The 26510-nt window shown below is 41.8% G+C and overlaps 3 protein-coding genes across 8 annotated transcripts; all 3 read right to left on the bottom strand.

Moving 5' to 3' along the window:
* Positions 1-302: 302 nt before the first annotated feature.
* LOC131135438 (kelch-like protein 10) lies at positions 303-5145 on the bottom strand. Of its 3 annotated transcripts, XM_058081295.1 has the most exons (5): positions 4981-5145; positions 4337-4820; positions 2125-2736; positions 1904-2053; positions 303-770 (listed from the first exon to the last, which is right to left on the bottom strand). In XM_058081295.1, exons 1-5 carry the CDS (start codon positions 5130-5132, stop codon positions 408-410), a joined length of 1761 nt encoding a protein of 586 aa, XP_057937278.1. In that variant the 5' UTR covers positions 5133-5145; the 3' UTR covers positions 303-407. The 3 variants fall into 3 exon arrangements, with proteins under 3 accessions (XP_057937278.1, XP_057937260.1, XP_057937268.1); XM_058081277.1 differs by lacking the exon at positions 4981-5145 and having other exon boundaries at positions 2125-2679; positions 4337-4880; XM_058081285.1 differs by lacking the exon at positions 4981-5145 and having other exon boundaries at positions 2125-2676; positions 4337-4880.
* LOC131135466 (uncharacterized) lies at positions 5127-15766 on the bottom strand. 2 transcript variants are annotated; one of them, XM_058081333.1, is made up of 6 exons: positions 15645-15766; positions 10851-11147; positions 10493-10771; positions 8382-8486; positions 5668-5720; positions 5127-5594 (listed from the first exon to the last, which is right to left on the bottom strand). In XM_058081333.1, exons 1-6 carry the CDS (start codon positions 15697-15699, stop codon positions 5385-5387), a joined length of 999 nt encoding a protein of 332 aa, XP_057937316.1. In that variant the 5' UTR covers positions 15700-15766; the 3' UTR covers positions 5127-5384. The 2 variants fall into 2 exon arrangements, with proteins under 2 accessions (XP_057937316.1, XP_057937328.1); XM_058081345.1 differs by lacking the exon at positions 15645-15766 and adding an exon at positions 13917-13948.
* Positions 12474-26510, bottom strand: LOC131135454 (ATP-sensitive inward rectifier potassium channel 10-like). Of its 3 annotated transcripts, none has more exons than XM_058081307.1 (6): positions 24192-24953; positions 19343-19656; positions 19043-19254; positions 18783-18914; positions 18522-18699; positions 12474-17248 (listed from the first exon to the last, which is right to left on the bottom strand). In XM_058081307.1, the coding sequence occupies exons 1-6, from the start codon at positions 24467-24469 to the stop codon at positions 16860-16862; spliced, it is 1503 nt and encodes a 500-aa protein (XP_057937290.1). In that variant the 5' UTR covers positions 24470-24953; the 3' UTR covers positions 12474-16859. The 3 variants fall into 3 exon arrangements, with proteins under 3 accessions (XP_057937290.1, XP_057937305.1, XP_057937300.1); XM_058081322.1 differs by having other exon boundaries at positions 12475-17248; positions 19343-19688; positions 24192-24278; XM_058081317.1 differs by lacking the exon at positions 24192-24953 and adding an exon at positions 26292-26510 and having other exon boundaries at positions 12476-17248; positions 19343-19688.

The following is a 26510-nucleotide window of genomic DNA, read 5'->3' as shown; positions in this document are numbered from 1 at the left end:
GATGCATGTTCAAATGAAATTAAACCATTACCATTACCATTACCATTACCATTACCATTACCAACTGAAGGTACATTGCAGCAGGAGCAAGATGGGGTGGGTTTATTCCAGATAGACAGCATGTGATAGGGATTGTATTTTTTTAATCATAGATGCTGATTTTGAATTCGGTGTTCACCTTTAAATTATGTTTTTATTCTTTTTTGAGCTTGCATGATGTCACAAACTCTTAATGCCCTCTGGAATAAATCTCAGTATTTGTTCATAGGTTAGGTTTTAATGAAAGGAAAGCGCTAAAAAAAAAATTCTATATTTTACAAGAAAATAACAGAATAAAATAGATGAAGCAGCATATTTGTCATTTTGCTGCTGTCTTTTTGGTTTATTCCAGAGCACTTTTCAGGCTTTCAGATGTCATCGTCCATTTCTGTCACATCGTCTTCCAAGAAGAGCAACGGTAGATTGTTTCGAACAACAGCGCATTTAGTCATGTTGCAGAGTCCGGTCATCACACAGCAAGTCAAGCCACTACGAGAGATCCTCATGTCACTGGCCGGAGACCACAAACCAGTTGTTAGGTCATAGTACTCAACGTGGCTGGTTGTGGAGACGCCATTGTACCCCCCTGCAACAATGAGGCAATCTTCAACGACTTCAATGCCAAAGTTGCTTCTTGGGCATTGCATGTGGGGCAAGATTATCCAGTTGTTCAACCGCGGGTTGTAGGCCTCAGCGCTGGTCAGACGTATTTCACCATCGAAACCTCCAACCTTCAAGAGCAAAAGCAGAGTTAAGAATCATATTTGCACATGTATGTAGATATGTCTGTACATTCCTGAAAAGCTGAACAAAAAGCAACGGTACTTCAAGGTTGTTCATTCTTTCATTCATTCATTTTCTACCATTTATCCTCACGAGGGTCACAGGGGTGCTGGAGCCTATCCCAGCTGTCTTCGGGCGAGAGGCGGGGTACACCCTGGACTGGTGGCCAGCCAATCACAGGGCACATATAGACAAACAACCATTCACACTCACATTCATACCTATGGACAATTTGGAGTGGCCAATTAAGCTAGCATGTTTTTGGAATGTGGGAGGAAACCGGAGTACCCGGAGAAAACCCACGCATGCACGGGGAGAACATGCAAACTCCACACAGAGATGGCCGAGGGTGGAATTGAACTCTTGTCTCCTAGCTGTGAGGTCTGAGTGCTAACCACTCGACCATCATGCAGCCTGTAAATCCAATTAACCTCCCCAATTATTAAAAATACAATTTATAAAGAATAATTATAGTTTTACATGCAGAAAACAATACGAAATAATGAGAAATGATGCATGGATGCAAACTTCTTGTACATCTTGGTAAAATGGAATTCAATAGTGTTAGTCACCCTTTTAGAACCCTTAGAGCAGGGGTCTCAAACACGCGGCCCGCGGGCCAAATGTGGCCCGCAGGACACTAGTTTGAGGCCCCCGCCTTGATATGAAAGTTTAATGTTAGTGCGGCCCGCGTAAGTTTGATATGGAGGCTGTATGGTATCATGTACCCAGAAAAATTATTACGTTTGATTAATGTTCATGTTAAAGGTTAAATAACTGTTAATAGTTATCCTCCCTATCCGTGTGGAAGTGGTAAGTTTTTGGCTATTTAAGTTTAAAGGAAATAACTTGAAGGCTACCGTCGCAAGCGCTCTAGTTTGCGAGTTAGCATGTGTCTCAAGACCCTGCAGTTGCGCAATATGTTGTAAATAAAAAAGTATAAATGTGACTATAGTCGTGTTTTGTCATGTCTACATGGCTCTAATAATGCTTTGTTAATCCTGTCCATTTTTGGTCAACAATAGTAAATCTAATGCCGCACACACTTACAAATTATGTTATGTAATATAATGCTACTTACCGCATAAATATGGTCAGCAAAACCAATGACTCCAACACCACTGCGACGGCTGCTCATTGGAGCAATCATGGTCCACTCATTGGTCTCTGGGCAGTAATACTCTGCTGTTTGCAAGGGTTCGTTTCCATTAAAGCCACCACACACATAAATCTGGAACCAAGAGGAGAGCGATAAAGTAAAAGTGCGCTTGCATAACAATCTTAAAATTTAGCTCAAGCTACCTTGTCGTTTAGGGCCGTGCAGCTGGCATCACTCCGTTGTTCGTGCATACTGGCAATAAAAGTCCACTGGTTGGTCTCGGGTCTGTAGTACTCTGCAGTCTTTAGTCTTACATGTCCATCAAAACCCCCTAATGCGTAGATGCATCCGTTTAGCACAGTTACGCTCACATAGCAGCGACGATAGTGCATGGGCGCCACTTCCTGCCAGATGCCCGTGTTCAGGTCAAAGCGGCTGACCGTGTTGTAATGCTCTGCTCCATCAAAGCCACCCAGACAGTAGATGGAGTCGTTGAGGAAGGCAGCACCGCAGTAAGCACGGGGTTGATCCATTTTATCAAACAGGTAGTCCCAACAGTTGGCATGCACGTCGTAGGCCTCAATGCAGTCTGTTGCACTCGGGCCACTCCAGCCTCCGATCGCCAGCAGGATGGCAGACGGTAAGCGAGGACGGGCGACAAGGTTGCAATATCCGGACACCGAGTGTGTTGTCATGTGTCGCATCACTCGGGCTGCAAAAGCAACCATGTCCAGGCATTCCCGGCTGTTCTGCACCTGCTGATTGGACAACACGTTGATGGTGATGTACTCCTGACTGGTCAGAGCTAGACGAACCTACACGGTGGCAGGAATACAGAATATGGTTGTCCGATCAGGGTTTCCTTCTGATAATTTTTGTATTAGGAAAGTTTCTTTAAATTACTGATATTACAGTTTTTCTCGATTGTTGACACACAATTTGTGATGCCTGATACACAATGACCACAACATAGAACCAATGCACCAACTCCATGAACCAAAGTCTGCTAAACTAAACTAAGCACAATTCCTGCTTTACACTCAAGACTGCAGATCTACAACACACTTTTTTCAAAACACTACACACAATTCTCTGAGTTTTGGCACAATTTTCATGAAGTAAACTCCTTGTTTTCACAAAGAACACAATGCCACTCAAAACAGTCAAATGAATATTCCTATTATTCACACTGACTCATCACATGGGTAAACACCATTTTTACAATTAGCGGTCTAACAATGAGGGAGGCTGGGCAAAGGGTCAGAAATCCACAAACACACAATCCCCTTCTCCAAGCTATGGAAGATGCATGTGGAGAGATTCCAGCGGATGCTTTCCACGGCTGTATTCGCCATGCTAGGCGATATTTATCCCGCTGCTTGGCCAGAGAAAACCTTGCATGTGATGTAAATGAGGTGCTGTGGCCTGACCCAAACAGAAGACATGATGCAGGATAGTCTTTTGCTTTGTTATTGATTGATTTTTTGTTTATGATTATTATTATTTCTTTAACTGAAGCTGTATACATTTAGATGCAGACGACTGTATGTGGAACTTTGTGTTGGCTGTGATGAACACTTTGTAGATTATTTTTCTGTGAAAAATAAAAAATATATATTTCTATGTAATTTTGTGTTCTGAGTCAAAAAAAATACCAAAAACCCCAAAAACAATATATTATACAATATATTGTTATATATTATAACAATATTATATAACCAGAGTGTTTTACACTGAGCACATCAGTGTTCAACTCATTCATTCATTTTCTACCGCTTTTTCCTCACAGGGCACATTCATTCATTCATTCATTTTCTACCGCTTTTTCCTCACGAGGGTCGCGGGGCGGTGCTGGAGCCTATCCCAGCTGTCTTCGGGCGTAAGGCGGGGTACACCCTAGACTGGTCGCCAGCCAATCACAGGGCACATATAGACAAACAACCATTCACACTCACATTCATACCTATGGATAATTTGGAGTGGCCAATTAACCTAGCATGTTTTTGGAATGTGGGAGGAAACCGGAGTACCCGGAGAAAACCCACGCATGCACGGGGAGAACATGCAAACTCCACACAGAGATGGCCGAGGGTGGAATTGAACCCTGGTCTCCGAGCTGTGAGGTCTGCGCGCTAACCACTCGACCGCCGTGCCACTCAGTGTTCAACTGATTCATATAAATGTTTGTTCATATTGTGGTTTGTGTGCCTCATTTGGAGACAAAACACCATTTTGAGAAGAATGAAGACTGTTTTGGATGTAAAGTTTCATTTTGCAGGAGAATTGAGGGGTTTTCAGAAATGTGTGAGTGATTTTTGGATTTGTGTGTAGAGTTCTGAGAATATGAGGCATCCATTCAGAAAATGTGTTTAAACAATCGAGAAAAACTGTAACAAGTAAAATTGGTTGACTTACTTTTGCTAAGAGGACTGCAAGGTTTCTGCCTCGCTCCCAAGGTGCATGTCCAATCCAGTGTAGGATGGCCTCATAAACTATATTTTCCTTTTTCACTATCAGGTCATCTCTGTCAAGGATGTCACAGAAGTCCGGCATAGAGAGTTGCCGCAACTCATCAGCGGTTGCAACTTCCTCAAAGTGGTAAAGGATGTATTGGTAGGCCTTGAGCTGCAGCTCCGGGGTGTGACAGTTCTTCGTGAACTGCCAGATGCCGATGCAGTTCTCTGGGCAGAGCTGCTCTGTTAGAAATGTGCTGCAGGTTTGAACAATTCCTATGACATTGAACTTATCAGCTGCCACTAACAAGTCCTGTACATTGTCCTCTGTTACTGACACAGAGCCGGTGTATGCAAAATCAATGAAGAGCTGCATTAAGTGAGGCGTCAGACCATGTATGACGTAGATCATCTGGCCTGGGGTTGACCAACGTAGGAAGAGGGCTCTGGACACAGAAAAATATTATGTACACAAACACCATAAATGACTTGTCCAAATACATGTTCTGTACTTCCGTTATTGTGTCTTGCATGCAGTGAAGTCCTTCATCCAAATGCACATTTTAGCCTGAAATGTCAATCATAATTTCACTTAGATGAACTCACCCAAAGTACGGGCTGCAGTTGCATAGGATGATTTTATGGACATGAAATTCAGCATTGTCTATTTTGATAACAGCGTCGTTAAGTCTCCTCGTTAGACGCAGTTCTTCATAAAGAGAGACACATTTGCTTGAAAGTCTTCCATCGTAATTCATCTTGAATTTTGACCATTTCTTACGACTTTGGACTTCAACCTAGTCTTGGCAGAAACAACAGGCTGCAGAGAGGAATTGTACAATTACATCATGGCGGTGTTCTGTGTCAAAAGCCATTATACGCATCATCATCATCAAGTGTCACTGCTTTAATTTGAAAGGAAGCATCACTAAGCCCTACTACACACAGGCGGATTTTTCATATTTCCAACAAAAACAAGCCAAAAAAAAACCAACTTTGTATTGTAATGCCTATAAGGGTTTTATTGTCTGGTGAAACTTAGATCCCGTGTCCACATTGGGCTTTGCTCTCATGACTTTAGCATACATCGTCTCTGGCGAGATCCTGTCAGTCATGGGGTGTTCTTGCGGAGCTGTGTGAAATTCTACCAAGGCGTAGGTTGAAGAAAGATTTGCTGCATCATTTACGTGACATGCATTCAAAATGGCATGGTTGCTCTCCTGAAAACACATTAAGATTTTGTTGAACACACAAAATCCTGCCGGCTCAATTGGAGAGGATTCAAGCACTTACCAAGCGGTCTGCGTGTTGATTCCTGGCGCGGTTCCTTGATTCCTTGACCTGACCTGTAGGGTATTTGCAGAAATCATTTGTTGATTTTCTGAGAAGAACCATTATAGTTTTTCTCAATTGTTTAAACACATTTTGTGAAAGGATGCCTCATATTCTCAGAACTCTACACACAAATCCAAAAATCACTCACACATTTCTGAAAACCCCTCAATTCTCCTGCAAAATGAAACTTTACATCCAAAACAGTCTTCATTCTTCTCAAAATGGTGTTTTGTCTCCAAATGAGGCACACAAACCACTATATGAACAAACATTTATATGAATCAGTTGAACACTGATGTGCTCAGTGTAAAACACTGTGATTACATCATATTCATCATGCCTTTTTGTGTTCAGTTCAGTTCACTTCTTGCAAAATGTTTTAGAATTGTTTTTTTGGTATTTTTTTTTACTCAGAACACAAAATTACACAGAAATATATTTTTTTTATTTTTCACAGAAAAACAATGTACGAAGTGTTTATCACAGCCAACACAAAGTTCCACATACAGTGGTCTGCATCTAAATGTATACAGCTTCAGTTCAAGAAATAATAATAATCAAATAATCAAAAAAATCAATCAATAACAAAACAAAAGACTATGCTGCATTATGACTTCTGTTTGGGTCAGGCCACAGCACCTCATTTACATCACATGCAAGGTTTTCTCTGGCTATGCTAGGCGATAAATATCGCCTAGCATGGCGAATCCAGCCATGGAAAGCATCCGCTGGAATTTCTCCACATGCATCTTCCATAGTTTGGAGAACGGGATTGTGTGTTTGTGGATTTCTGACCCTTTGCCCAGCCTCCCTCATTGTTAGACCGCTAATTGTAAAAATGGTGTTTACCCATGTGATGAGTCAGTGTGAATAATAGGAATATTCATTTGACTGTTTTGAGTGGCATTGTGTTCTTTGTGAAAACAAGAAGTTTACTTCATGAAAATTGTGCCAAAACTCAGAGAATTGTGTGTAGTGTTTTGAAAAAAGTGTGTTGTAGATCTGCAGTCTGAGTGTAAAGCAGGAATTGTGCTTATAGTTTAGCAGACTTGGTTTGAAACTTCATTCATTCATTCATTTTCTACCACTTTTCCTCACGAGGGTCGCAGGGGGTGCTGGAGCCTATCCCAGCTGTCTTCGGGTGAGAGGCGGGGGGTACACCCTGGACTGGTGGCCAGCCAATCACAGGGCACATATAGACAAACAACCATTCACACTCACATTCATACCTATGGACAATTTGGAGTGGCCAATTAACCTAGCATGTTCTTGGAATGTGGGAGGAAACCGGAGTACCCGGAGAAAACCCACGCATGCACGGGGAGAACATGCAAACTCCACACAGAGATGGCCGAGGGTGGAATTGAACCCTGGTCTCCTAGCTGTGAGGTCTGCGCGCTAACCACTCGATCGCCGTGCCGCCTGGTTTGAAACTTTTGATATGAAAACATTTGACACATTTTAGGTATGACCTTGCCCAACATTATTGTATTTGTGAAACTTGATTTTTTTTTGTCAAAATGCAATAAAGGCACATTTATATATATTGTATATATATTTTAAATATATGTTCCTTGGCACCTATCCCATGCTGTTTGAAAAACACTTGATGGATACGTTTCAAATCAGGACTGGATTCATCTGCAGACACCAAAGGGTTATAAATAATTTAAAAAATAATAATAAATTTCTGATTCATGAAATCTTTATTCTATTTGTGAAAATGAAATAAAATATATTTTTCAACCTCTTGTTTTGACTCGTTAACAAAATTGGCTACTGAAACCATCACAATGTTAGTGTTAGATTGACTGACTCTGCCTACTTGCAAATACAAGTACTTGGACTGGTGGCCAGCCAATCACAGGGCACATATAGACAAACAACCATTCACACTCACATTCATACCTATGGACAATTTGGAGTCACCAATTAACCTAGCATGTTTTTGGAATGTGGGAGGCATCCGCAATGCAAACTCCACACAGAGATGCCCAAACGGAGATCATCACGTTAATCATAACTGAATTATGCCCGCAAACTGCTGCTATAATCACTACAATGATACCATGATTATACGTATGTTATCATATTTCTCATTCACTTTAATTGGTGAAAAGTCCATAAAGGACCATCACTGGGTACACTTTGAATTGGGACACATTTTAGTCAACACACTCAGAAAATCTAAACTATTTTCAAGTCATCAGACTAAAATCCAAGACAATTCCCGGGTTATTGATGTCTAGGTCCACATTGACTTCCAAGTCTTTGGAATGATGGAATGATAGGTATGAATGTGAGTGTGAATGGTTGTTTGTCAATATGTGTCCTGTGATTGGCTGGCCACCAGTCCAGGGTGTACCCCGCCTCTCGCCCGAAGACCGCTGGGATAGGCTCCAGCACCCCCCGCGACCCTCGTGAGGATAAGTGGGGGGGGGGGGGGTGCTGGAGCAACATTTTGAGGGGGGTGCTGTCAGATGTTTTAGAACTCTGTTATACTAATCTAATACTATTGTCATTTACTGCATCAAAGAAAGAAATGCACATCAAAGTAAACCACAGGTACTCACAATTGTGAGATGACAAAATGGGAAGGAAAATTTGTTTTTTTTTCGGAGTGAATATTTTTGGAATTTGAAGTTGGTTTAAGTAACATGGGGTAGACTTACTTCTGAAGGTCATCCACTTGTAAAGAAGAAAAGAAAGAAAGCCAAGACCGAGACCAGCAAGGACTGGAATCCAGATCCAGTTCGCTATTGAACTTTTGTCAGATTCTGTAAATAAAAGAGTAAATCATCAGGTATTTTTCCATTTGAGGACAGCTAACAGAGCTTTCCAAGATGGCATGCTATGACAGCGTTCTTTGATTACAATCTTTCTGAAACCTTTGCAGTACAACCGTGGTGCTGCCACCTACAAAGCGTGCCAATATGGCATCCATTATGTCATGTTAATACTCTCCGTGAGTCCGACTGTGTTCTTAATGTACGATTATCTGAAAACGTCCTTGTGAGCAACCTCTATTCGCTTGCCAATAAAACTTAAAAGGGACCCGTAAGTCAGCTTTGTCGCCCATCAATGTCATCAACAGTTGACTGTAGTTGTAGTATCCCAAAATGGAAGGCGAGCGACAGAATTATGATAAAGAAGGTAAGAAAAAATATTGAATTGGAGAAATAACCCATAACAAAACAAGAAGGTGGCATCTGAGTGAATCTCTTTGCCACATGTCTTTGTAACCCACGTTACGGGCCTCACGGTGTTAGCTAGTAGCTGTCATATCACTTGGTCAATCATCGGGCAATCAGCACATTCACTACATTTTTGGATTTGAATTTTGGAAAAATCAACTTTCATCTTTCCCATGTCCATCATGTTTAAAGCCGCTATGTGTGTAGGTTACGCACATAGTTAGTTGTCTCGCTAGTTGTTTAGCTAGCGCCGATCACACCATGAACTCCATTATGGGAAAGTGTTTTTATTTTATTGTTTACTTATTACTTATTTTAATTATTTACTTATTATTTACTTTGAAAATTATTGAAAAGTGCAATCATCGGATTTAGTTGTCATTTTGAACTGAATTGATTATGGAATGGAATGGGCTTTATTCCTTAATCAATTCAGTTCAAAATGACAACTAAATCCGAGCACTCAATTGTAATCTGATGCATGTTCAAATGAAATAAAACCATTACCATTAGCATTTTTTTTCATAATTGTCTCTGTTGATTGTATTCTATATTGACAGTTACTATGGCACCCATCATGTCATTGTATTGTCATATCACCTCCTACTTCGGTACGTGACAAAAACAAAAACAAAAACAAAAACAAAAATAAAAATAAAAATAAAAATAAAAATAAAAATAAAAATAAAAATAAAAATAAAAATAAAAATAAAAATAAAAATAAAAATAAAAATAAAAATAAAAATAAAAATAAAAATAAAAATAAAAATAACAAAACTTGAATGATATTAGAAAGGCAGGAAGTGAACAAATGTAACAGTTAGTGATTGTAAAAGTACCAGATGGAGGGGTAGGATTTAATAAGCTTTGCTTCTTCCTACTCCTTTTGGACATGTGGAACTGTGAACTGATTATGGTATGCACTCAATTGTAATCTGATGCATGTTCAAATGAAATAAAACCATTACCATATATAATACTTGCTAAACGTAATGCTAACCAGTACAGAACATACACAGTGTATAATGAATGTTACATAATAATTTGAAATGCTATTGAAACTGTAACATATAATTTTTTGAAAGGAACTTTATTGCTGTATTGAACATAAATTTGCATTATTGAAACATGTTTACCGGTAAACGTTTTGACTGAGATTAATACATGTTTTCTGCCCTCTATGGGTCTTACACAGCCTTACACTATGGACTAAATGATTAAGGTTTGCTTCTCAAGAGTGAAACCCCCGCAGAATGAACTTCTACCTAAGAGACTCAACAAACTCTCAAGTATTTTTGGTTGTTTCCTTCGCCCCCTCTCCAAAAAAACACAAACTCTTTTATTACTTGGAAATAAAAACCGCTGTTTGTTAAATTGTTCCTTTGGTTGTTTCACTGTCCTATTTTGTGACACTTACCTTTCTCCAACCATTTGTAATAAATGTCACTCAAAATCTTTTTTTGGTCATCTGCTTCATTCACACTCGTTATGTGTTTTGTGTTAATATTTTTGGCTCCCAGGAATGAATTATTAGGTTATGTTTGGGTTTGAGTCAGACCTTCTTGAACAGATTAATAATGATGTCTCACCTCCAACGCATATGTCACGAACCTCCTTTGCATCCATGGTCCAGCTGACCTTGTTGCTGTGGTTGCAAACGATGGAGACATTGGGGAAGAAAGCCTGGAGATACAAATCCAGGGTTGTGGCACCTGAATGTCGCATTTCCACCTCACTGCAGTTGTCACGATCACATCTAAAAGTGCTGTTGACACGCCCATTGTCGGTTGCGCACGTCGCCGTGATGTTACACAAGTCGTCGCTGGTGGATACCGACGCCACCACAAGCTTGACGGGTGACACTGCAGCTGTCAAATAAAAGGTTTTATACTTTGAGTGGCAGAGGACATTTTACATCAACATTTGAATTAAAAAAAAGTTACAAACCTTGAACTTGAAGATGATATTCTGCCAACGTCTGGTCTGGAGAACCAAGCAGCAGTGCAGTGTAGACTCCAGTGTCAGATGCTTGAACATTGTTTATAAGCAACGAGAAATGTCGGACTAGACTAAATCTTGTTTCATAACAGGAATATATTTTTGGTGGTTGGTTATCAATTAATCTTATTATAGTATCATTTTTGTTGAACTTCCATACAAAAATGTCAGTTAATGTAACATCATCCTTCACTTTGAAGAGCTGGTCTTTTCCCTGCTGCACATACATGGTCATCACTTCAGACCCTGAGAAACAAAAAAAACAGAATAAAATAAGTATGTAAAATACCTTTGCAAACACAGTAAGACAAAATATTTCAGAAGAATCACAAGTGAAGCCAGCCGGAAGCCATTATCCTCTAGTGCTGTCCTCTTCCATGCATGCAGCCTACCAGGAATACTCAGAAGTACTAAGTATTGACAGCTAAGAGACATGGCTAAGGTCGGGAAGGCTTACATTGGTGTTCAAACTTGCTTCACTCGGATACAGAGTCCCCTTGCAAGTCTACTGAAACCAATCTCTGAGGCAGTCTTGGTCTACCTGTTTGGTCCGGCGTTCACACTTGACCAAGGGAACCAACTGAACCAAGTATACATGGATTGTGAGTCAGCCAAAACATAGTAAACATCCAAACGGCACCAAAATTATAAGTGTAAAGTCTCCCTATTAATGACCCTGGTGGGTGTCCCCCCCGGGGGTTTGTTCTCCAATGTGGCTGGTGAACGAATGCCCTGTATAACAATAGGTCTACGCACAAAACAGCTAATTAGTGAACTCTCTTCCTGTGGAATGAGACAATCTTTGGGGGAGAGATAGTTGTAAACAGACTGGTACAAACCTCTATTAGATAGGTCTCTTCTAGTGTGACGTAAATGTCACAAGGCAAGAGAACGACATACAGACAAAATTTTCTTAAAACTTAATAGTGACAAAACAGATATTATCATCATCGGTCCCAAAAACATCACCCACCCATAACTTCTATCTTTAATTTGACAGCGCCACCCTCACTCCATTTCCGCTCATCCGCAACCTTGGTATCCTTCTGGACCCCACCCTTTCATTTGAACCCCACATCAAACAATTAACTCGGACTGCATTTTTCCATCTTAAGAACATAGCCCGACTCCGTCCATCACTTACATTCTCTGCTGCTGAATCTCTGATCCATGCATTCATCACAACCAGAATGGACGACTGCACCAGTATTCTTTAGGTACAACACCCAAAACCCTCAACAAACTACAATATATTCACAACTCCGCTGCCCGCCTCCTCACCTCCACCCACTCCCGTGAACACATTACCCCTGTCCTCCAAAACCTCCACTGGCTTCCCGTTCCCCAACGCATTCACTTCAAAGTTCTTCACATTACCTACAAAGCCCTCCACGATCTGACCCCCCCGTATCTCACAGACCTGCTCCATCCACACAATCCCCCGCGTCCCCGTCGCTCCTCAGACTCCAACCTCCTGGCATTGCCCTGTAAGACCAAGGTCCGAACCTGGGGAGACAGAGCCTTCTCCATCGCTGCCCCCACCCTCTGGAACTCTTTGCCCCATTCACTCCGTGCTTGCCCTGACCTTTCTACCTTCAAAAAACAACTAAAAACCCACCTCTTTAAATCTTGTTTTTAATGTTTTTAATGTCTAACTTTTTATATCTGACTGATGTGCCCCGCCCCGCTTTTACTCATGTTTTAGCTGTGTATTAACCAATGAATGTTGTATCTTTTACTCTGTTTACTTGCTTTTATTCAACTCCATTCTTCTGTAAAGTGTATTTGAGTATTTTGAAAACCGCTATACAAATAAAATGTATTATTATTATTATTAATTAATTAGTGAACTCTCTTCCTGTGGAATGAGACAATCTTTGGGGGAGAGATAGATGTAAGTTGTGACTGGTACAAACCTCTTTTATAGGTCTCTTCTAGTGTGACATAAATGTCACAAGGCAAGAGGACGACATACTGTATTGTTATGCAGGACCGGAACTCACCAGCCACACCGGGCAACAAAAACAACCCTATTGTGACCACCCCCAGGGTATACACACAGCAAAGACATAAATAAGGAGATTCCATACCTAAAGTAACAATAATGAAATTACGTCATTTTGAGGAGAAGGAACCTTCTTTTTCTTGTGTTTCCACGTTGTTGTTTTACCGCTATATAATGTAGGTGAGCCTGCTGACCTTGTACCATGTTAGTCCAGTATTCAGTATTTATTCTCATATCTGAGAATAAACAGCTCTGCTTGGTCATTGTGGTCTTGCGCCAAAGTACATCTCTGACATGTTAGAGCAATGAACCATCTCGAGCTCTGAGAAGGTCAGGTTGTGGTCTCCTGCGGGTGCCTTTCAGTTTTATGCAGCCAAAATCTGGAATAGTGCAACAATCAACTTCTATTAAACTGTGCATTTGGCAACTGAAAGTATTATATTAGTGGTGTGAATCTCAGCACTGAGGACGATTCCATACACATCTCCATGCACTGCCAGCGATACCATACTTTAACCATACATGGAATTTTCAATGTGATACAATTCACCCTCTTGACGATACGATGTGATAATAATTTAGTTCAAATCAATGCAATCCGATATGATATGGTGCAATTTCTTGCGATATGATGCAATTCAACATGATGCAAATAGGCAAAGGGAAAAAATGTAATTCAGTTTGGTCCTACAAAAAGGATTTGGCTTTATTCATTCTAGGCACTTGGCAGTAAATTCAACTAAAGTGTTGTTTTTACTATGCACCACTTCTTCATCATTCTTTTTGCCATCTTAAAACAGCAACAACTTTTCCAAAACAACTTTCCTCACAATTTCACATCTTTATGCAATTCCAATAGCAGTGGTTCAGTGGTGGAGTCAAACAATTCAACAATAATTACTGCTGTAAAAAATACAGTACAGCAACAACAAAGTTAAAGTGACACTTTCAACAGTGGAATCAATGTTTGTTTTAATTAATTAATAAAAAAGGATTTTACCGATACCCACAAACGCATTGAGATGAATCTAGATTTCACCCATCAATTGCATCCATAACCAGTGAATGAGCCGATGCACTCGCGTCGCGCGCATGCGCATCGATGTATCGATTATTTTCCACACCCTTATATTATATCTGACACACGTCTAGGCTTCAACATAAGAGCCGTAACAGATTCAGTGTGAGTGTAAAAAGGTAAAAGAACGGAATTCTAAAAATAAAAAAAAATACAAGCAAAAAATGGAATTTGGGAAAAAAATCACTAGTTTCCATTCACAGCTAACCATCTCGACTTGAATGAAATCATGACCGAAACAGCTACAGACATAATATGGCGATATTGCATCATTTGTTTTGATGCCAAATCCACTTACAGGACATTTAATGAAGTACTGTAAGTCTACCTTTATAGATGTAACCCAGTAAAAAATAAATTGGTTTTTGGTGCAGTTTCACGTGACACCGCTAGGGGTCAGTGTGCTGTTTGTGAGGGGTTGTTGGGCGGTTAGATGAACGGGAAGTGATGGTTGGACGAGAGCCAAGTAGAAGCTACGTGTGTGTGTGTGTGTATGAGTTAACTCTGAATTCCAAAAGGTAAATATTCTAAATATTATGCATTCTTCAGCATAATAAATAGTTTGTAGTGGAATGGTAATAGTCTGTAAATGACTATAAAGCAATATTGTGACTATAAAGCAATATTGTGAGCCACAGCTAAAATCATAAGCGTACAATTAGCCAACACAATGACAACCAGCTCCTCTTCTCATCATGTAAGCTTCAGGGGATTCTCATTTTGACCAATTTTCCAGTATACCAGCAGAAAAACAATGTCCAGACATGTGAGGGGAATTCACTAATTTGACTGATGGTTGATTTCACATTTACAATTTGGATCATGGAAAGAATGGCAAGAAGTACAGTGAACCAAGATCTGGACCTGTTCTGCTTTTTGATTTCACTTTATACTAAAGTTCTGTAACTGAAAACAATAACTTTTTCTACCTTTTCTTGACATTAATATATATGGGTCAAAATTCACCCCAACACCATAGATGTTTCTTTAGTGATTAATACTAAAATGAGAAAATAAATAAAACTAATTGATTTAAGAGATATGTTCTATAGCTCTCAGTGATACCCAGGTAACAAAATAATTCAATTTATTAATATGATTCTTTTGAGGTTCATTTTACCATTTTTGGAAATTAAAATTGAGGGGTATAGTGACAAAAAAAGGCCTACATGCCCACACCAAAAGTATTCAAACCAACATTTTCATGGATGAGGAAGCCTAAGAAGGTAACCAAGACATGAGAACCAAATTGGATTGTAACTTATTGTTTTTAGTGTATTTTATAGCTGATTTAATACATGGCTCAAAACCGACCCGGCATAAGAGATGATACCAGAAAGCTAACACAAGAGGAAGGTTAATAAAATGTTGCCGGGCAACATAAATGACATAAATGTTGTTGTAGCTAAATGTCAAATATCTCTTTTGCACAATAATAAACATATTTTTGAATGACAGTGTCAATAAAAAGCCAACATTACCTTTACAGAATGTTTGTATTGGCTCTGTATTGAAATAGATTGTCGCAAATTAATAGTGAATAGACATTTCTCTTTATCTCAACTTGCAGTATCCATGGCGGCATACGCTACATACGGCTGATTAAAAGAGCAACCAAAGTGTGCAAAGGGTGTGCACGTTTGCGTGTTGTGCTGCTTACCTTCCACTTTTCGTGCCAGCAGCAGAGAAATAACGACGTGGACGAGGACATCCATTTAGCTGAATTCAGGAAGTCAACTCGAGGTATTCTCCTTTTGTTTAGCCACCCCCAAAAAAGATATGTTTTTTTTTTTAATTCAAATGACTTCTCATTGGTTTAAACATTTAGCATTAGTAGCCTAGAGTTTCTTGTTACAAAATAAACATGTGCTTTTCCCACTTCCATATTTACAAACACACAGTGTTTTGACTCAAAGCAATGTCAGTTAGTGGCAGACGATTAAATCTACTGTACACATTGAAGAAGACAAACACAGATGCTGCCAAGGAAGGCACCATGATGGTTGCCTACACTCACCTACCACTTTGGATCCCTGGTTTTAATATTTTAAGTGTCTCATATACCTAAATAAGGTAACCAACGTTTAAAAAGTACAGGAACTGTAATCAACTTAGCATGATGTACATATATTTTGTGTACGGACAGAGACACCAACTCGCTACAGGAAATGACAAAGCCACAAGGGAAGTGGGCGGTGGTTTTTGTGAGTCAGGTGGTGACATTAGTCAAATGTTGTTGGTTTTGTATGACACATGACCGTTTCCAGTAAATTAGCTCTTCACAGATGGATGTTTGCATGCAATTTCCATAATTTTCAGGAGTGCGCTTTCATTTGCTTCACCAGCCCACACATTATTGTGCGGTATGTCACTCAAATGAAAACAATTAATTAGGTTAGGCTGTGTTATGTTGTGTTATGTTGTTTTTTTATACACTGCATTCATGTGGAAGACACCATTAGGGGCGAGGTTTACACATTTTTTTTTAAGTGTGTAGTGTCCACACTAACAAAAGAAGTAAGGGAAGCTGTCATGTGCATGCCAAAGCAACAGGGGGTGCTACAGCTCCTAAACCTAAAGGCCACAATGGAGGCACTTGCTTGAAAAAGTAATTTCTGGAAAATCTAGAAAGGCTTCCCTGTGGCTTTTATAAAAAGTCAGTTTTGTGTGTGAACAAAAAACTGTAAACCTCCGTTACTTTTTAAACAAATATCCTGGTGTGTGTGGGCACGGCCGAGGTCATCACGTGTGTACTTGGTGTCACCCTCCCACCAGCTTATTTTGAAGTACTACTGGTTGTTCTTGAGGTTCTTCTCAGGCTTATATGAATCTCAGTGCAAACATGTGGACAGAATCCGGGTCCCAAATTACATCTTCACACGTTGCTAATACGCACGCTGAGGTTAGTGTCCCTGCCACGCCCACGGTCCTCCCCACGGTCTCTGTAGCTCTGCTCCAAGCGTATCTTTTCGGTGTCAGACACCTCAGGAACAGTCCCGCCACCGTTGCTCTGGTAGGTGTGGCCGGATGGTTTAAAGACTGGTGCACTCTTGCTCTTGGCCACTTTGTCGAAAAAGGCAAAGTCGGCCACGTATTTACCCGACTGGGAGAGGGATACTACGGGAGGGAACTCGTAGCCCCACAGGATCTCGTCGGGCAGGTAGGAGGTGCGAACCTGGCAGGTGGCCGAGGTCGGCTCCACGGTGGCGCTCAAGATCACCAGCAACTCAAAGTCGGCCAACTCTGGATCCGTCCAGCCGCCACCTGGGGGCCATGAATGAAAATGAACTACCTTGAATGAACTACCTTGTATACTGCAAATATAAGACAGTAATGGTAATGGTAATGGTAATGGTAATGGTAATGGTAATGGTAATGGTAATGGTAATGGTAATGGTAATGGTAATGGTAATGGTTTTATTTCATGTGAACATGCATCAGATTACAATTGAATGCATCACATAATCAGTTCACAGTTCCACATGTCCAAAAGGAGTAGGAAGAAGAAGTACCCCTCCATCTGGTACTTTTACAATCAGTAACTGTTACATTTGTTCACTTCCTGCATTCCATAATACAGTTTAAGGTTTTTGGGTTTGTTTTTTTTTAATAATGCACCTTGTATCGAAGTAGGAGGTGATATGAGTATCCAATGCCATAATGGGTACCATAGTAAGTGTCAATATAGTGATATATATAGCACATCATGACTGGTTCAAGACTCTTCATCCTTGTATTTAGCAAACATCAACTGCTTGTATTGTTTCTTGAATTGGCTCATCGTTGTGCATTGTTTGATTTCCTTACTCAATCCATTCCATAGTTTGATTCCACATACTGAAATGCTATGACTAGCATAACGTATGTCCTTTTTAGCCTTATGCATTATTTTAGCTGTTTGAAGATGAACTACATATATCAGCAAGTTGAAGTATTTGTGATTTTAGAAATAAGGAGTTAGTATGTTCTCTGAAGGCGGCATTATGAATTATCCTTACTGACCTTTTTTGAAGTACATTTAGCGAGTGAAGATTGCTTTTATAGTTATTAGCCCATATTTCCACACAATGGGGCGGCACGGCGGCCGAGTGGTTAGCGCGCAGACCTCCCAGCTAGGAGACCAGGGTTCAATTCCACCCTCGGCCATCTCTGTGTGGAGTTTGCATGTTCTCCCCGTGCATGCGTGGGTTTTTTTTCCGGGTACTCCGGTTTCCTCCCCCATTCCAAAAACATGCTAGGTTAATTGGCCACTCCAAATTGTCCATAGGTATGAATGTGAGTGTGAATGGTTGTTTGTCTATATGTGCCCTGTGATTGGCTGGCCACCAGTCCAGGGTGTACCCTGCCTCTCGCCTGAAGACAGCTGGGATAGGCTCCAGCCCCCCGCGACCCTCGTGAGGAAAAGCGGTAGAAAATGAATGGATGAATGAATGAATGAATGCATAATAATATGAAGGTCGCTGCACCTGTACCTAGTATTTTGGAGGTACCTACATATTAATAATGAACTAATATTTGGGTGTGACCAGCTACCTACCCTTGGCAGCCCAAGCTCTCAGAGGGCTGCTGTCGTCAATGATGTGGTAGAAGGTGAGTGGCAGGATGAGGAAGGGGCTGTCGCTGGACGTGTCCACTTGGAAGGTAACGTTTCTCTGGTCCAAACGAACTGTCTCTCCTTCCTTGGTCAGAGACGTCTGGAGCAGCTTACCCGTGACCTGGAGGTGGGGGGTCGATCATAGAAACAGTGGAGTTATTGAGTTCTTACAGAGAAATATAACGTGGTCTTCCGGTTTCTTACTTGGCAGCCAAGCAGGAGGCTCTTGCGCATGTTGGCCACCCTGATCATCAGGCAGGGTCGGCCCTCCTGGGTGGACACCACAGCGTGCTGGCTGAACTTGACGGTCTCACCTCGCTTCTTCGGCCGAGCGACCTGATGGACCAATGTAATGGAAGTTTAAGCTCAGCTAGAACAGAGAGCGACCCCCACACAGGAAAAAACCACTGTACTTTCAGACAGGAAGTAAAGTAGCTCAGTCTTTTCACTGCTGCTGGTGTTACCTTAGCCAGGAAGGTTCCGGTGATGAAGATCTCCATCAGCGTGGTGAGGACCAGCTGGATGATGAGGAGCACGATAGCGACAGGGCATTCCTCTGTGATGCAGCGGAAACCGTACCCAATGGTGGTCTGGGACTCCAGTGAGAACAAGAAGGCCCCCGTCAGGGTCTGCATCTGCATCACACAAGGCGTGTGGTTGGACGGAGGATCAAACTCTGGAAGAACAACAGAAAGCAAGTTATTGGAAAGATATTTGTCCACACACACACACACACATGGGTCTCCTGGTGACCCTCTTCCTACCCAGCAGATCGCCATGCGCCAGCGCCAGCAGGTACCACAGCACCCCAAACAAGAACCAGGTCCCGGCAAAAGTGGCCGTGAACAGGAAGAACTTGTAACGCCACTGCATATCCAGGAACGTGGTCCACAGGTCGCGCATGTACAGAGAGCTCCGCCCACTGACATGCTCGATGCGCACATTGCTCCGCCCATCTTTGGACAGGACCCGCCTCCTCTTCCTCAAAGTCCCACCTACTCCAGAGAGGCCGCCACCCAGCAGGGGCTTCAGGACGTCCGTCTGGGTCTGGGAGTGGCACACTTTCTGGGGGGAGGAGCTACGAGAGGAAGGGGGTGTGGCGGACGTCATCTGTAGATAGAAAGAAAACATCAAAGTAAAATAAGGTTTCACCCCAAACGTGTTGGTGTGCATTAGAAATGCATCAAGTCCTAAAAATGTCAACCACACAAGTATGATTAAGTTGGGTTTTTTTGGGTTTGGTTGTTTTGTCAAACGTAACAATGCACGTAATGGGACGTAACTATTCCGCCTAGTAAGCCTTCTACCCCTCCCACCCCCAAACCGCCCCATTTACATAATGTGACCTGCAAATTAACCATTGTTATTGTTATTGTTACTGTTATTAACATTGTTATGCCGAAGAATGTTACTAGCATTGTGACACATCACACCGGCTAGTACCAGCTAACGTTACATATTGGAGCTACTTCTGTGTTGTTATTTTTGAGTTTGGAAAAGGTGTGGGCTGCACGGTGGTTGAGTGTTTAGCACGCAGGCCTCACAGCTACGAGACCCGAGTTCAATTCCACCCTTACCAACAACACTCAGGGAACTCTCAACCTCCATCAAAGTATTGATTTGTTTGCTTTTACCAAAACAAAAAAAACACCTTTGCGCGCAGGCCACACAGCTAGGAGACCTGAGTTCGATTCCACCCTCGGGCATCTCTGTGTGGAGTTTGCATGTCTTTGCGACGAGCCACTGCCGGAAGCTAACGTTAGATATTGGAGCAACTTCAGTGTGGGGAAAAAGTGTGGGCTGCACGGCGGTCGAGTGGTTAGCACGCAGGCTTCACAGCTACAAGACCCGAGTTCAATTCCACCCTTACCAACAAGACTCAGGGAACTCTCAACCTCCATCAAAGTATTGATTTGTTTGCTTTTACCAAAATAAAACAAAAAAAAACCTTAGCGCGCAGGCCACACAGCTAGGAGACCTGAGTTCGATTCCACCCTCGGGCATCTCTGTGTGGAGTTTGCATGTCTTTACTTTAGACTTGACTTGAGATTAAACACTTGAGACTGTGGATAAGTGGATAAGACTATGGAAAATCATCACATTGGATTTAAAAACATTTTGCACTTTTCTCAGGCTGCACGGCGGTCGAGTGGTTAGCGCGCATAACTCACAGATAGGAGACCCAAGTTCAATCCCACGCTTGGCCATCTCTGTGTGGAGTTTGCATGTTTTTTCCGGGTACTCCGGTTTCCTCCCACATTCCAAAAACATGCTAGGTTAATTCTCGACTCCAAATAGTCCATAGGTATGAATGTGAGTGTGAATGGTTGTTTGTCTATATGTGCCCTGTGATTGGCTGGCCACCAGCCTCTCGCCTGAAGACAGCTGGGATAGGCTTCAGCACCCGTCGCGACCCTCGTGAGGATAAGCGGTAGAAAATTCCTTTCTATGTTGCCATGATAAATCTAACTTTTTGGAGGTAAATTAATCGGCAGAATAGGTGCATTCCATTACGTGCAATAATGAGCTGCCCCTTTTTTATTGTTTTTGTCGTAGAATCCACAGAAAAGAGAACAATGTCTCATAAGGATTGTAGATGATGCAGTTTTCCTTTCTCATAAAAGAAGTATTGATCGCCTAACATTGCCCAAGACTGGTGGTAGGGTACCTAATGGGAGGAGCTAAACACACTCCAGCCTGTTGATTGGTTGGACTCACAATTGTTACTTTTTGCTCCAGTCCAGCTGACTCTATTAAGCCTTTTAACATTATGGGATGTTGGCGAGAATGTCCTCCCCTGCGGAGGCACTGGGGCACAGCGGCAGACACACAAACGCTTACTGTACTTCCACACATTGGACACGCTCACTTACATCCGACAAATCACCAGTCCCGGCGGGGTGGAGACGGCAGACAAAAGACGAGGAGAAGGGACAGAAAGACAAGCGTTAGCGAAGTGAAGATGCATTAAAAAGCCGGTGCAACACAGAGAATCACTTGTGGGCTGGGAAAAAGTAGAAGCAAAAAAACACTGAATGTTGTCTTTAAAGGCTTTTCTGTCTTAGTGTCTTAGCAGCGACAAAGGGTGACTTTCTGACAGGAAACTAGAGATGACTGCAGGAGTTTGATAGGAAACATGCCAAATGTTGTTTTTGTGAGTGCCTCGTTCTGCAACGATACTTCCACCCAACAACTGTTCATCTTTCTCCCAGTCTTACTTCTGAAGTCAAATAGTTTTCCAAACAGTATTCCCGACAGCGCTTATGTTTTCCTTGTCACTTCATGCTGTATTATGTGAATGGACAAACATATTCATGCTGTGTCGTAGATACAGACATTTACTGTATGTGAATGGTGGCATAGAAAATGAATGGATTTATGTGAATGGTTAGAGCAAGGTTGACATTATGGAATATATATTATTATTATATAATATTATTAAGTATTTGCAGATGCTTCTAAAAGGATGTTTACAGTTAAAATTTTTACAGTCAATAAACATGTTGTCATTGTGAATGTAGACGTGTGAATGTACAAATATGTCTGCTATTGTTAATACAGGGGGGGCTGCACGGTGGACTAGTGGTTAGCCTGCAAGCCTCACATCGAGGAGACCATAGTTCAATCACCGGCTAGTATACCAGCCAGCTAGCGACGAGCCACTGCCAAAAGCTAACGTTACTTCTGTGTTGTTATTTTTTAGTTTGGAAAAGGTGTGGGCTGCACGGCGGTCGAGTGGTTAGCGCGCAGACCTCACAGCTAGGAGACCAGGGTTCAATTCCACCCTTCACCCTCATCTCTGTGTGGAGTTTGCATGTTCTCCCCGTGCATGTGTGGGTTTTCTCCGGGTACTCCGGTTTCCTCCCACATTCCAAAAACATGCTAGGTTAATTAGCGACTCAAAATTGTCCATAGGTATGAATGTGAGTGTGAATGGTTGTTTGTCTATATGTGCCCTGTGATTGGCTGGCCACCAGTCCAGGGTGTACCCCGCCTCTCGCTCGAAGACAGCTGGGATAGGCTCCAGCATCCCCCGCGACCCTCGTGAGGATAAGCGGTAGAAAATGAATGAATGAATAATACAGGGGGACACAAAAAAACGGGAATTTTGGAGTGCATATTGGCAGACGTTAGCAAGTGGTAGCTGAGTTCTGAGTTCTGACTCCACCAAGATGAAATTCACAGTATCCCAGCTGAGATATTGCATGAGGGATCTCAACTGGTTAGATGTTTACGTTTGATTGCAACAGATGCCTCTACTGTATATGTTAATGGTAGACTGATGTTTTCAGAGTTTTATGTTATGTGTGTGTGAATGTACCGACAGATGCTTCTGTGTGTACATGGATACTGACATAGCTAGTACAAAACATTTTAGCTACTCTATGTTCATTCATTCATTCATTTTCTACCGCTTTTTCTCACGAGGGTCGCGGGGGTGCTGGAGTCTATCCCAGCTGTCTTCGGGCGAGAGGCGGGGTACACCCTGGACTGGTGGCCAGCCAATCACAGGGCACATATAGACAAACAACCATTCACACTCACATTCATACCTATGGACAATTTGGAGTCTCCAATTAATCTTGCATGTTTTTGGAATGTGGGAGGAAACCGGAGTACCCGGAGAAAACCCACGCATGCACGGGGAGAACATGCAAACTCCACACAGAGATGGCCGAGGGTGGAATCGAACCCTGGTCCTCCTAGCTGTGAGGTCTACGCACTCTACTCTATGTTATAGTTTTTAAAACTCTATGGGTGGGAATTCCAAATTTTGGCCCCAGAAAATGATTTGTTTACTTTTCTTTCAAGGATTTTCCCCACTTTAATAACTTGAGTTTTTGACCAACCATGTTAACAAGTAGGCGGCACGGCGGTCGAGTGGTTAGCGCACAGATCTCACAGCTAGGAGACCAGGGTTCAATTCCACCCTTCACCCTCGGCCATCTCTGTGTGGAGTTTGCATGTTGTCCCCGCGCATGCGTGGGTTTTCTCCGGGTACTCCGGTTTCCTCCCAAATTCCAAAAACATGCTAGGTTAATTGGCCACTCCAAATTGTCCATAGGTATGAATGTGAGTGTGAATGGTTGTTTGTCTATATGTGCCCTGTGATTGGTTGGCCACCAGTCCAGGGTGTACCCCGCCTCTTGCCCGAAGACAGCTGGGATAGGCTCCAGCACCCCCCGCGACCCTCGTGAGGAAAAGCGGCAGAAAATTAACACTGCTTCACTTATTTTTGCAGTTTAGTACAAATACATGTTACTTTAATGAGGGAGACAATTTGACTCAGGAACGGATTATTTCCGATTGCTTCACCATCCAAACCATCCCAGGACAATTGGTGTTAGAGGCCCGAGTCCACTTGAGGCCAGTGACAGTCTCTGCATGGCTGGAAATGGATGACATAACCAATCGGCTTTAATTACATCACCTTTTTGTGAGGGAAAAAAAAGGGGGGGGTGAGACCCTCAAAAGCCTCAGACTCACAATGACACCACTGAAAAGCCCATCTTTGCCTCTCATTCCCATCTTCACGTGTCTCACACACACACACACACACAAACACATCATGTCTCCAAGGAAAAAAAAGCGGCAGTCATATTTTGGACCGACCTCTCCAGCAGGATGTATTCCATCTCCATGGCAACGCCACAACCTGCTGCACTGCCCTGCCTCAGCGAGCCCGGTCTGCCGACTGAATCTAAACTTTTTCTTTTGGCCAGACAAAAGGAGCGCTGAGTGTTTTCCTCACCTCCCTCCCTCTGGCTTTCTACTTCTCCTCTTTTCCTCTCCCTCCTTCTCTCTCTCCTCCATCCACACAGGAATGCTTTGTTTGGCTCCCAGATGAAAGAAACAAAAGACACCATTGACAAAAACGACTCTGTACCCATCACTCTCTATGTGTGTGTGTGTGTGTGTGTGTGTGGTACTATGTGTGAGTAGGCCGGCAATTACACGTGAATTTGTGTGTGACTGTAGGCAAACTGATTTTCTATGCTGTGTGTGTATGTGTGTGTAAGCGAAAACGGGAGATGTGTGACAAAAGGCCCTCGTTAGTATTCCGCAGGGAGGAGTGATCCACCTCCATCGGTCAGAGGAGCAGCTGCACAAAAACTATCCAAGAACAACCCAAACAGTTTTTCTGTACGAACTTTGCATTTATTTTAAATGTGGGCCTTGCTGAGCAGCAGAGAAATAAATAACAATAATAACAAGAAGGCCATTGGGAAGTTTGTCTATTATTGCTTTGGACTGGCAGGACAGACAATTCAGATTTTCTTGAACGCATCTCGTGTGAGCTGTGTATCCTGGGAAAATTAAGTTGTCATGTGACAAGTGGGGGGGCGGGTTAATTGTCGTCATCATTGTGAATTCACTCGAATACAGTGTTTACATTTGAATGGTCATGTGACCATAAATGTATTTAAACAAGTTAAATTAGCATATGTTTTTCCTGTATATTATTGTTAATATTTATTGAAAGTCAATTGGAAAAGAGTGTGAGAAATGTCCTTAAAGACAGCTGGGATAGGCTCCAGCACCCTCCGCGACCCTTGTGAGGATAAGCGGTAGAAAATTAATGAATGAATAAATTAGCATATGTTTTTTCCTGTATATTATTGTCAATATTTATTGATAGTCAATTTAAAAAAGAATGGGAAAAATGTCCTTAAAGACAGCTGGGATAGGCTCCAGCACAGCCCACGACCCCTGTGAGGATAAGCGGTAGAAAATGAATGAATGAATGAATAAATAAGCATATGTTTTTTCCTGTATATTATTGTCAATATTTATTGATAGTCAATTTAAAAAAGAATGGGAAAAATGTCCTTAAAGACAGCTGGGATAGGCTCCAGCACAGCCCACGACCCCTGTGAGGATAAGCGGTAGAAAATGAATGAATGAATAAATAAGCATATGTTTTTTCCTGTATATTATTGTTAATATTTATTCATAGTCAATTGGAAAAGAGTCGGAGAAATGTCCTTAAAGACAGCTGGGATAGGCTCCAGCACCACCCGCGACCCTCGTGAGGATAAGCTGTAGAAAATGAATGAATGAATAAATTAGCATATGTTTTCCTGTATATTATTGTTAATATTTATTCATAGTCAATTGGAAAAAAGTGGGAGAAATGTCCTTAAAGACAGCTGGGATAGGCTCCAGCACCCCCCGCAACCCTCGTGAGGATAAGCGGTAGAAAATGAATGAATTAAAAAATTAGCATATGTTTTTCCTGTATATTATTGTTAATATTTATTGATAGTCAATTGGAAAAGAGTGTGAGAAATGTCCTTAAAGACAGCTGGGATAGGCTCCAGCACCCCCGTGACCCCCAATGCCCCTTGTGAGGATACGCGGTAGAAAATGAATGCATGAATAATACATTTAATACATTTATGAAATATATGAGTGAAATTTGACTAGTGCTCCACAAGCAACAAAAAAATCTTAATGGGAAAAAAGAATGTGTTTATATATTTTTTTTTTATATATATATATACACATTTTCTATCATAGTTCATAAGTAATGATAATAAATTTGAAAACTTTAAAATGAATATTGACTGAAATGTTATGTTCTTGGTGTGCATGATGATAGTATATCATTGAACTGCATGAAAGAAAGTCCTAAAACATTGCATGTACACATCATTAAAATATAAATAAATTGTTCACCTCGAGCCTTTTTTTCCCTGATGCGGGTCTTACCTTTCAAGGAGGTACTGATGTGGTCTAATGGAGGCATGCAAGGGGCGTTTGGGAGCCCGGCGTGCACATGTCGGCTTTGTTTGCGTGCAGGTGGATCAGAACACTGACTCCTCTTGCAGGATAATGATGGACCCTCTGGATGGTTCACTTTGTAAGCTGCAAAACCTTCCCAAAGTGACCCCGCTTGGCTCTATAAGAGGCCGCTCTCTCTCCTACCCT

Source organism: Doryrhamphus excisus, chromosome 1 (assembly GCF_030265055.1).
Source record: "Doryrhamphus excisus isolate RoL2022-K1 chromosome 1, RoL_Dexc_1.0, whole genome shotgun sequence".
In the NCBI taxonomy this organism is placed as follows: Eukaryota; Metazoa; Chordata; class Actinopteri; order Syngnathiformes; family Syngnathidae; genus Doryrhamphus; species Doryrhamphus excisus.
Note: the sequence above shows the minus strand (reverse complement) of the source record. Positions and strands in the feature narration are given on the sequence as shown.

Coding starts and splice junctions, on each gene's coding strand:
- LOC131135454 (XM_058081307.1), bottom strand. CDS start 24,469: ATGGGTACAGAGTCGTTTTTGTCAATGGTGTCTTTTGTTTCTTTCATC. Junction 18,700..18,782: donor GCCTCCTGCTTGGCTGCCAA/GTAAGAAACCGG, acceptor CCCCACCTCCAG/GTCACGGGTAAGCTGCTCCA. Junction 17,249..18,521: donor GAGAGCTTGGGCTGCCAAGG/GTAGGTAGCTGG, acceptor CATGGCCCCCAG/GTGGCGGCTGGACGGATCCA.
- LOC131135438 (XM_058081295.1), bottom strand. CDS start 5,132: ATGAATTACGATGGAAGACTTTCAAGCAAATGTGTCTCTCTTTATGAA. Junction 4,821..4,980: donor AACTGCAGCCCGTACTTTGG/GTGAGTTCATCT, acceptor TTCTGTGTCCAG/AGCCCTCTTCCTACGTTGGT. Junction 2,054..2,124: donor GCACGGCCCTAAACGACAAG/GTAGCTTGAGCT, acceptor TCTTGGTTCCAG/ATTTATGTGTGTGGTGGCTT.
- LOC131135466 (XM_058081333.1), bottom strand. CDS start 15,699: ATGGATGTCCTCGTCCACGTCGTTATTTCTCTGCTGCTGGCACGAAAA. Junction 11,148..15,644: donor GCTGGCACGAAAAGTGGAAG/GTAAGCAGCACA, acceptor TTTGTTTCTCAG/GGTCTGAAGTGATGACCATG. Junction 10,772..10,850: donor ATATCATCTTCAAGTTCAAG/GTTTGTAACTTT, acceptor TTTATTTGACAG/CTGCAGTGTCACCCGTCAAG.